At 43.8% G+C, this 11425-nt stretch overlaps 1 protein-coding gene across 1 annotated transcript in view; it reads right to left on the bottom strand.

Moving 5' to 3' along the window:
* The window catches only part of LOC121848527 (T-complex protein 1 subunit alpha-like), a 17558-nt gene extending 7078 nt beyond the window's left edge, over positions 1–10480 (bottom strand). The window contains 4 exon segments of the mRNA XM_042332843.1: positions 512–635; positions 1401–1576; positions 9912–10154; positions 10380–10480. Of these exon segments, the coding sequence (XP_042188777.1) occupies positions 512–635; positions 1401–1576; positions 9912–10154; positions 10380–10480 (644 nt within the window).
* Between the last annotated feature and the right edge of the window lie 945 nt (positions 10481–11425).

Below are 11425 nucleotides of genomic sequence, written 5' to 3'. Positions count from 1 at the left end.
AAAATGTCAGCATCAATTTATACCTCACTTTTAGAAATCAGAATCTAGATCCCTTTTTCAATCACAAACTTTGTGTGCACTGCTCCTGAATGAACAATACCTATTGATTATATACTGTTATGCAAAACAATATTCATCGCCGACTTAAACCAGGAATAGATGTGACAGTTCTACTTTCATCAGGAAACTGCTTGGATTATATTTATATGCACAACAAATTTAATCTGCATCTGTGCAGTCAATATAAAAAAAAGATTCAACACAATTACAATCCCAACATCTTTTTCAATTCTGCAACATTAACAGTAGCATTGCAAGATACTACACTGTATACATTGGAGATAATTTTTTATGTTCAGCTAATGCATTACTGAGAAGACATCAATCAGCAAGGTCTTCAGTCACACAAGGCTGAATATTCTCTATCCCAAGCGTACAACTGCTCATGCCAAAGATATTAGCAGGGCAGCAAATAAATGGGAGTTCAGTAAGTTGTACATGTTTTTCTTACTTTTTAACAAGTATCAGTTCATCATCGCATATCCTTTCTTGAACCACCTCCTCAGCTTGGCCCACTAAAGAGGGATCAAAACTCTCATCTCCTTCCAAGTTTGCAAGTGTTGAACAGATAGTTGCTATAAACAAAAACAGGTAAAAATCATCAGAATAGGTTTCTCAATCCAAGACACCCTTTTCTGATTTACGTACTTTTAACACTTCAACAAAATTACATTTGTATAGCGCTTTTCATGTCGGGAGGACGTCAGAATCACTAGGAAAATTCCAGCTGATTCCGAATGCCACCCTTTTAAAATTGAATGATATTAATATTGGACATTAAACTCGATAGCTTGTCACTCAAAGGGTAAAGAGCTGAGCAATAAGTTATCCGGAGTAGCGAGTTTGATATAGGTCCGCCCAGCTGCTCCATGGCTTTTGGCCCTATCCTGTGACACGATAAGATGTAAGACAGCGTAGGAGGCCACGGCTTAGCCGCTGCAACGCATCTGAGCATAGGCACCCAACCTCCGCTACCAATCACAACATCGGGCTGGAGGCCTTTGTAATGCAAGATGCCATATTACAGAACGAGTTATCAGATCAATTTTCGACTAAGAAGATAACGAATAAGCCATTTTCTGCTCGCTGGATTCAAGCAATCTGAGTCAGTCAGTATCACTAGCCACTATGAATGTCAGCACAGACAGAGGCTACTCAGTGCACCATTGATCCGCGCTAGGAGTTGGGCCCACAGAATAAAGTTAATGTTTTTGGTTTTGGGCCTCGTCCAACCAGGTCGGAATTCCGGATAACTGGAGTCCAATAAGGCAGGGGAGCACTAGTTTCAAAGTATATATAATTCACAACAGTAACCAGTAAAAAAGAAATGCTGCACTTACCTCCACTGGCCTTAGCAATTCGTCTGAGGTCTTTCGTCAGACAACGGTGTACTGCCATGGCACCAGCATCCACAAAATATTTTAGACACATATCATCAATGCCACCAGTAGTCAGAATGACATTGGCACCTGTGGCCAGAATCTTCTGAATTCTCTCTTTGGTGATATCAGACTCTCTGAAAGCAAAACAAGTTCATCACTATCTACAAAGCTATTTTACAAACATAAGATTATAAATACAAAAAAGACACCTCAAAGTGTGCATATTCACAATTATCAGACAACAGGATAGATCAAATTTTCATGTGGTAGAGAGGAAATATTTAGTTAAGAGCAAGCTGCGGCTCTCAGCGCGGACACCAAATATCAGCTTGGCACAGATCACTGGCAGTCACATTCATAGTTAAGGATTACTGACACAACATCATTATATCATTGACGGGATATACAGTCGACAACAAATAATTCTAAATGGAGTGTAATGTGCCACACTAATTAAAACTATTTTAAATCAATTTGAAATACTAAAGGATCATTTAGTGTTAAGCTCACAGGAAGCAATCTCCCACTATCTACTCTATCATGCCCTTTGATGATCTTATAGGTTTCTATAAGATCTCCTCTAATTCTCCTATATTCCAGAGAATATAGGCCCAAATTGGTCAGCCTATCCTCATAACTCATCCCTTTCATCCCTAGTACTAACTTCGTAAATCTACGCTGCACCCCTCCAAGGCAAGTACATCTGTCCTTAAATAAGGAGACCAAAACTGGATGCAGTATTCCAGGTGTGTTCTCACCAGGGCCCTATACAATTGCAACAAGACTTCTCTACTCTTACACTCTAATCCTTTCATAATGAATGCTAACATACCGTTCGCCTTCCTAATTGTTTGCTGCACCCGCAGACTAACTTTCTGTGATTGGTGTACAAGGACACCCAAGTCCCTCTGGACGCTAACGCATTCCTATCTCTCCCCTTCTAAAAAATAACCCGCTCTGTTTTTGCTACCTAGGTGGATGACTTCGCACTGAGTTGAGGAAGAACTTCTTCTCTCAAAGGGTGGTGAATATATGGAACTCACTACCCTAAAGGGCTGTTGACGCTCAGTTCTTCAACATATTCAAGACTGAGATAGATAGATTTCTTATTGCAAAAGGGATTAAGGGATATGGGGATAAGGCAGGGTCGGGTTATTAGCTGGAGTTAGATTAGAAGATCAGCCATGATTGAATGGCGGGGCAGGCTCGAAGGGCCGAATGGCCTACTCCTGCTCCAACATTATACTTCATCTGCCACCTACCTACCCAATCACCTAACCTATCTATGTCTCGCTGCATTTTTTATGTCGTCTTCTGTGTTGACACTTCCTCCTAGTTTTGTGTCGTCCGCGAATTTAGATATATTAACTTCGATATCCTCATCTGGATCGTTGATGTAGATGGTAAATAGCTGAGGCCCAAGGACTGATCCTTGTGGCACTCCACTAGTCACATCCCGCCAATCTGAAAAGGACCCGTTTATCCCTACTCTTTGTTTCCTACCCGTTAACAATTCCCCAATCCACGTTAATATGCTCCCCCCAATTCCATGGGTCCTTATCTTTTGGATTAACCTTTTATGCGGCACCTTATCGAATGCCTTCTGGAAGTCCAAATAGACCACATCCACTGATTTACCCTTATCTAGTTTACTGGAAATATCCTCAAAAAACTCTGAGATTCGTCAAACATGGCTTCCCTTTTGTAAAGCCATGTTGACTTGGCCTAATTATATTGTGCTCCCCTAAATACCGCACTACCACATCCTTTGTTAGGTAATTTTCCGTTTCTACCTTCTTTGTATACTTCTGCAATTGGATGTTAGTTCATTCAAGCAATAAACACAGTCACACAGTTCAATCACTAAGAGTACATTTATTCATCTAACTCAGGACCAGTCAGTTCAGTCTGGTACAGAGTTAGGGTCGTAGCTTCACCAAGCTGACGACCCCTTTGTGGGATTCAACAATGGCATTTATACAAGTATGGGGAGGATCCTTCTCCAATCGTTAGATTTGGTCATAGGTGACAATGTGGTCGAGACATAGGATGTGTATTGGGCAACTATACATTGTCTCATACTCCAAGGCTGCGGTTAGTCTGCGCATATATCTGTTGATGCGGGCTTACTTCCTTCATGGAACCAGTCGTAACTGGTTCCATGCAGTTGAGCTGTACGTTTCCAAAATCAGATAACACAGCCTGCCAAGCTTCTCATTGCAGGGTTTACTAAAGGTTATAACTTTGTGCCTTTTTATCCATCATCCTTAATCAATGATTCTAAAATTTTTGGTATCACTGATGTGAGACTAACTGGCCTATAGTTCCCCATCTTTTCCTTTCCACCTTTTTTTAACAGTGGTGTGACATTTGCGATCTTCCAATCCATGGGGTCTGTTCCAGAATCCAAGGAATTTTGGAAGATCAGACATAAGGCCTCCACTATCTCATAAGCTGCCTCTTTTAAAACCCTGGGATGCAAGCCATCTGGACCAGGGGATTTGTCACTTTTTAGTGCTAACAGTTTCCCTTGCACCAATTCTCTACTAATGAAAATTTCCCTAAGTTGCTCCCTGTCCTTATCCCCTTGGTGCATCTCTATTGTTGGCAGACTTGTTGTGTCTTCTCGGGTGAAGACAGATGCAAAGTAACCCATTTAGGGACTCTGCCATGTCCTTATCCCCCATAACAACTTCTCCCGTCTCTGACTGAAGTGGACCTGTCCTCGGGGAATACCATATCCCTGCTTCCTGAGTCTCTTCCCAATCCTGTGCTTTTATCCCACAATCTACCAGGTTACCCACTTGTTGCCATGACTTTTTGCATCTCTTTGCAATTGATACATGGGGGTTCCCTTCTCCCTGGTATAGCTGATCATCTAACGGTTGGAGTAAAACTTTCCCTCCCGTATCAGTTGCATTCCAATATATACATTGAATCGTTAATCGTGTGGAACTTCCCAATTTGAAATGTCTCTCATATGGCAACGAACTTCCCCCTTTTTCACGGTACCACATGGTACAGTGCAGATCCTCAGGCAGGTGGAAGTCACTTTGTTCCATGACCCGCTGGTGTGCCAATCTAAGCAGTTCCTGTTGGAATTGTCCTGGCCCTTCCTTTAACTGTAGGGCATAGTAGTATTGTGGTTCCCCCCTTTCTTGGATAATTAGGGTATCTTCAATCTTTTTTTTGTACGTAACCTTAACTGCTTCCCATCGGTCGTCACCCATAGGTATCACTCCTAACTTGAGTTTAGTTAACACATCTCTCCCTAGTAAATTAACCGGGCATGTCATTGATATAACCACTTGTGCTTCTACAGTCTCTTTATTCTTGTAACAGAATTCAAGAGGTTCCGTGACGCATTGTGTTTCTAAGTCTCCGGACGCTGACCGAATATCAATTTTTTCCTGACTCTTTTTATAAGGAAAAGTTGCGTCTCTCATCGTAATAACCGTTCTACATGCTCCTGAATCGCATAAAAATGGTATGTCAATTCCATTCACTCTTAATGTCAACCAAGCACTCCCAGGAGACTGTATTAACGCTAATATACGTTCAGTCTCCTCTCTCTCCTCTCATTCTTCTTCGGGCTTTTGGGACTTCCACCGGTTTGGACAATCCCTTGCCCAGTGTCCCATTTTCCCACAAACATAACATTCTCCCCCATTATTGTTCTTTTGCTTTTTCTTTCTATTCTGCCATGGTTGTTTATTAACTTCTTGTGATATAAATCCCTCATTATGCATATTATTCTTCTCTTTGACCGTGCCTTCAGCTCCCCTCTCGACTCTCTTCCTCCTCCTCGCTCCCTCCCTTCCCTCCCCTCACCCTGACCATTTCCCCTCCTCTCTCCCTCCCTTCCCTCCCCTCACCCTGACCATTTCCCCCCTGCTCGGGTCATGACCCAACTGTGCAGTGCCTTGGGACGTCCTCCTGACGTGAAAGGCGCTCTATAAATGGAATCTTGTTGTTGTTGTTGTTGTTGTTATTCCTCTTCTCTTCCCTTGTTATTCGTTCGAAATGGATGGCATGATCTAATACTGGCTGGAGTGGCCCAGTACTCCATGTTATTAGATGTTGTTTTACCAATTTTGAAATATGGGGCACCATTCCCGCCAGAAATGCATTCTTAATTTGTTGTACCCAAACTCCAGTATCATCATGTGGATGTGGTGGTTCGATTCCACTATTGGAATTAAACACCTTGCGCAATCGCGTATAGTATTGCATACACGTTTCGTCTTTTCCCTGAATACAATCCGTTATCGCCGAATAGTTACATCTGGCTCTATAAAATGTAACTATTCTCCCCATTAATTGGTCGAAGGGTCCCCAATAATCATGCTGGGAGCGGTTTGCTGCTGCCGGTGGACGGTCATACATTCTTGGTGCTCCCTCATTGTCTAATGCTGTCCAATCTCCCCCGACCTGACACCATTCCTGACGCAACACCTCTTTTATGCACTGCTCGGTTTCTAAACTATTTAGCCTGTAACTTGCCATGGTTTGATACATAAAATCTCGAAATTCGGTTCCCCCTTGATTGGGATGGGGACAGGCGATCATTGCCCTCTTAACATCCTCCATTCCCCATGCCCTATACACATACTGGGTGTTCCCCTGTCCGTCTGCCACTTGTATCATTGGGAAATTCCCTGCTGTTCCTACATTTACCTGCATAGGTGGGTTTGAAGGGGAGCTCGGGAGTGCGGATTTGTTTTGATAATTATCATGGAGCCATCTGACATATGGGTCAGCATTGTTTGGCGTCCTCGGATTATATGCTCGGTTTAAAGGTGCCGTGGGCTGTTCTGACCCATGCGATGGTGGAGCGCCATGCCCATTTTCCGGGCGTTGAGAGGCTGGAGTCTCCAAATCCTCCTTCCCTGTGTAAGCCAATAGTTTTGTTTTTGTTTCTGTCAATTCACCCAGCCGTCGATATTCCGTGGCTTTCATATGCTATACTTGTGCTTCCCCATAATGATATTTCAATTATTTTTTCTTATCATCTCCACTTTTCTCTTTTATTTTATTCAATAATTCTTGTGTACTCTCAGGTTTTAATCGCCCATCGAATCCAAATTTACGTTTCCACATTGTTTCCCAATCACCACTTCCTTCTACTACCTTATTCATAACCTTCGCATTTCGACTCACTAATTCTCGGGTTTCTTTCTTACAACAACTGCTGCGACAGTCCCCTTTACTGCCTACACACCCCATTCTTGCAGAATTTAAAATGATCTCGTCAGTTACCCTTTCCTAGGTGAGTCAGTCTCGACCTCTACGTACCAGCCTCTAGATCCTCTTCGATCCCTGGTGTCCGATTCCTCCGGACCTGACTATACTCACCCGAAGGCGTAAGATATTGAGCTCCCGGACGAGCCCCCAATGTTAAGTAATTTTCCGTTTCTACCTTCTTTGTATACTTCTGCAATTGGATGTTAGTTCATTCAAGCAATAAACACAGTCACACAGTTCAATCACTTTTATTTATTTTTATTTAGGATGATGGATAATATTTATTTATTTACATTTATTTATTTATTTATTTATTTATTTATTTATTTATTTATTTATTTATTTATTTATTTATTTATTTATTTATTTATTTATTTACATTTATTCATCTAACTCAGGACCAGTCAGTTCAGTCTGGTACAGAGTTAGGGTCGTAGCTTCACCAAGCTGACGACCCCGTTGTGGGATTCAACAATGGCATTTATACAAGTATGGGGAGGATCCTTCTCCTCCAATCGTTAGATTTGGTCATAGGTGACAATGTGGTCGAGACATAGGATGTGTATTGGGCAACTATACATTGTCTCATACTCCAAGGCTGCGGTTAGTCTGCGCATATATCTGTTGATGCGGGCTTACTTCCTTCATGGAACCAGTCGTAACTGGTTCCATGCAGTTGAGCTGTACGTTTCCAAAATCAGATAACACAGCCTGCCAAGCTTCTCATTGCAGGGTTTACTAAAGGTTATAACTTTGTGCCTTTTTATCCATCATCCTTAATCAATGATTCTAAAATTTTTGGTATCACTGATGTGAGACTAACTGGCCTATAGTTCCCCATCTTTTCCTTTCCACCTTTTTTTAACAGTGGTGTGACATTTGCGATCTTCCAATCCATGGGGTCTGTTCCAGAATCCAAGGAATTTTGGAAGATCAGACATAAGGCCTCCACTATCTCATAAGCTGCCTCTTTTAAAACCCTGGGATGCAAGCCATCTGGACCAGGGGATTTGTCACTTTTTAGTGCTAACAGTTTCCCTTGCACCAATTCTCTACTAATGAAAATTTCCCTAAGTTGCTCCCTGTCCTTATCCCCTTGGTGCATCTCTATTGTTGGCAGACTTGTTGTGTCTTCTCGGGTGAAGACAGATGCAAAGTAACCCATTTAGGGACTCTGCCATGTCCTTATCCCCCATAACAACTTCTCCCGTCTCTGACTGAAGTGGATCTACATTTACCCTCACTAGCCTATTCCTCTTGATATATTTGTAAAAACTTTTACAATCAGACTTAATGTTCCTAGCTAACTTACCCTCATACTCCTTTTTCACGCTCTTAATGAGTTTTTTAGTTTTATTTTACTGGTTTCTAAAACTCTCTCAATCTTCAGATTTGCTGCTTTTCTTGGCAGTTTTATAAGCCTTTTCTTTTAATTTGATGCTTTCTCTAACTGCTCTAGTTAGCCACGGATGAATTGCTTTCCCTGTGGTACTCTTATTCCGCAAGGGAATATGCGACCGCTGAGAATTTTGCACTACATCCTTAAATATTTGCCACTGTTAGTCTACATTTTTACCTTTTAATCTCATTCTCCAGTCTATTTTACCTAAATCTTGCCTCATACCTACAAAATTAGCCCTATTTAAATTCAGGATACTTGCCTTGGATTTAACTATCTCTCTCTCTAACTTAATGCAGAATTCAATCATATTGTGATCACTCTGCCCAAGAGGATTCTTAATACCTACACTGCCAACTAGCCCTGTTTCGTTATGCACAACAAGGTCTAGGATGGCCTGTCCCCTCGTTGGTTCCTCGGCATGCTGCTCCAGAAAGTTATCTCTCATACATATAATGAACTCTTCTTCTGACCTACTTTTGCCGATTTGGTTTTCCCAATCTGTGGAGATTGAAATTGCCCACTATTATCGCTTTACCTTTCCTACATGCTCCACTGATTTCTTGATTGATACCCTGTGCTATATTGTGATCGCTGTTTGGGGGTCTATAAACCACTCCCATTCATATTTTCTGCCCTTTAATATTTTTTATTTCCTCCCATATTGTCTGGACCTCCTGATCATCGGATTTCAGATCCTTCCTCTCCACTGCTTTTATTTCATCCCTAATAAACAGGGCTACCCCCCACCTCTTTTCCCACAGTGCCTATCTTTCCTGTAAACTGAGAACCCTGGAATATTTAACTCCCACCCTAGATCTCCTTGTAATCATGTTTCAGTGATGGTTACTAGATCGTACCCATATGTGCCTATCTGTGCTTTTAATTCATCAGTTTTATTCCGAATGCTTCGCGCATTCAGATATAACATTTTCAATTTCCTACCATTTGCTCTACTCTCTGATCCCTTATCTACTTTGCCAAGCTTACCAGAGTCCAGTAGCTCAGTGGTCGGAGTCCTGTAGCTCAGTGGTTAGAGCACTCGCTTTGCAAGTGAGAGACCTGAGTTCAATTCCAGGCAGGGCGAAACCTTGGGCAAGTTTCCTTACTCCACATGCCTAATAATAATCCCTCCAAAACCAAAAACAATAATAAATTGGTCATTTTCAATCTATGACTGTTTGTGGGACATTGCTGTGCGCAATTGGCTGCCGTATTTGCCCACAAATATACAGTCAATTCACTTTACAGTGTGTTCTGCGAAACGCTTTGGGACGTCCTCCCGACGTGAAAAGCGCTATATCAAATGCAAGGATTATTATTATTATAAGCTTCTTACCCCTAGTTAACATATTCCTATTATCTGGCATGCTATCATTTTTACTTTACACTGTCATCTTTTTCTAGTGCTAATTTATGGTTTCTCTTCCCTATATATTCCCCCCCTTTACCAGTTCAAATTCCTATTTATTTCCGTTTATTCGCCCTTTTCTCTGAAAGAGCTCTCTTTTCCCCCAATAATATTCGTGCCAATGGCCCATAAAAAGAAACCCCTGAGTTCCGCACCACTCTTTTAGCCATGTGTTCAAGTCCTTAATTTGTTTGTTCCTGTACCAATTGTATGGTACAGGCAGTAGTTCCGATATTACCACCTTCAGCGCCTTGGGAAGTCCTCCCAACGTGAAAGGCGCTCTATAAATGGAATCTTCTTGTTGTTGTTCAATGATCTCAACTTCAATTTGGACCCCAGCTTTGCGAATTCCCTTCTCAAGTCATCTTGGTCTACTCTACCGATGTCATTGGTACCTATGTGAAGTACCACCAACAGATCCTTGCCCTCATCTTTTAAATTGTCCTCTCGCCCTGCCGAGACATCCTTCACCCCGGCCCCAGGGAGGCAGCAAAGCCTTCTGGTCTTCTGGTTGGCGTTGCAGATGATTGTCTCTGTCTGCTTCATAGTCTCATCCCCAATGACGACAACCATCCGCTCTTTTGCCCCAGTGTTAGAGGTAGTTTTTCCTTCCACCTCACCGGCTTCCTTGTCGATACAAGTTCCAAGGATCTCATACCTGTTGTTCAAGGTTAATGCCGGATTTACTACCACTCTTTCCGTTGTCCCCCCGACCTTCTGACTGTCTATTGACCTATCCTGACCATAATCAATGTTGAGTGTATATTCCCTCAGGGGAGTGATTGGTTGCAGGATGTAGCTATCCAGGAAGCACTCACTGTCTCTGATACTCCATAGTGTCTGCACCTCGGATTCCAGCTCAGCCACTCTGAGCTGGAGCTGCCTCAGTTGCAGACATCTTCTGCAGATGTGGTCACCCGGGGTCAGACTGCCCTTCATCAGCTCCCACATGTCACACTCCTCACATAACACCTGCCACGTCATCGTCACCTCTTCTAACTTGAGTTAGTTAATTAATTAGGTTTGGTTAATTAGGTTTTAACTCAATCAAGTTGATCTAATTAAGTTGATCAGGTTAAGTCCGTGGTGTGTGATGTGTTGATAGTTGTTAGTTTACTGTTGATACTGATGTCGGTCTGACGTCACTTTTTAGTTTTCTTGCTGTTTTATCCTCACCCCTCCCCTCACCCCTCCCCTCACCTCACCCCTCGCCTCACCCCTCCCCTCACCCCTCCCCTCACCCCTCCCCTCTCGCCTCACCCTCCCCTCACCTCACCCCTCGCCTCACCCCTCGCCTCACCCCTCCCCTCACCCCTCCCCTCACCCCTCGCCCCGCCCCACACCACTTGCCCAGCGCCCCTCGCCCCTCCCTTCACCCCGCCCCTCGCCCTCCCTTCACCCCGCCCTCGCCCCGCCCTTCACCCCGCCCCTCGCCCTCCCTTCACCCCGCCCCTCGCCCCTCCCTTCACCCGCCCTCGCCCCTCCCTTCACCCGCCCCTCGCCCTCCCTTCACCCCGCCCCTCGCCCCTCCCTTCACCCCGCCCTCGCCCCTCCCTTCACCCCGCCCCTCGCCCCGCCCTTCGCTCTTGTGCCACTGACTGACTTTAACCATTTCGGATTTCTTGTTTAAAAATGCTACAACTCGAGCCCAGAGTGTGTTTGCTTTCGCTTTGGAAAATGCAGAAGCTGGCTGATATTTTAACTCGTCCACTTCGCTCATTTACATGTATTGCCGGAGCGAGTGCAGCCAGTCGGGGAGCGGCGGCAGGACAGCGCGGGGAGGAGCCTGGGCCTACTGACCCAGGTACTTAAACTCGACGCCGGAGCGAGTTCAGCCCCGGGGGGGGGGGTGAGGGGAGTGGGCGGAGCGGGGGAACTGCGACGTCATAGATTAGTTTTCAGGTGAGTGCGCGCGCAAAAAAAAAAACC

This window comes from Callorhinchus milii, unplaced genomic scaffold (assembly GCF_018977255.1).
Source record: "Callorhinchus milii isolate IMCB2004 unplaced genomic scaffold, IMCB_Cmil_1.0 Scaffold3, whole genome shotgun sequence".
Taxonomy (NCBI): Eukaryota; Metazoa; Chordata; class Chondrichthyes; order Chimaeriformes; family Callorhinchidae; genus Callorhinchus; species Callorhinchus milii.
The sequence above is the reverse complement of the archived record's forward strand: the minus strand, read 5'-3'. Positions and strand labels throughout refer to the sequence as shown.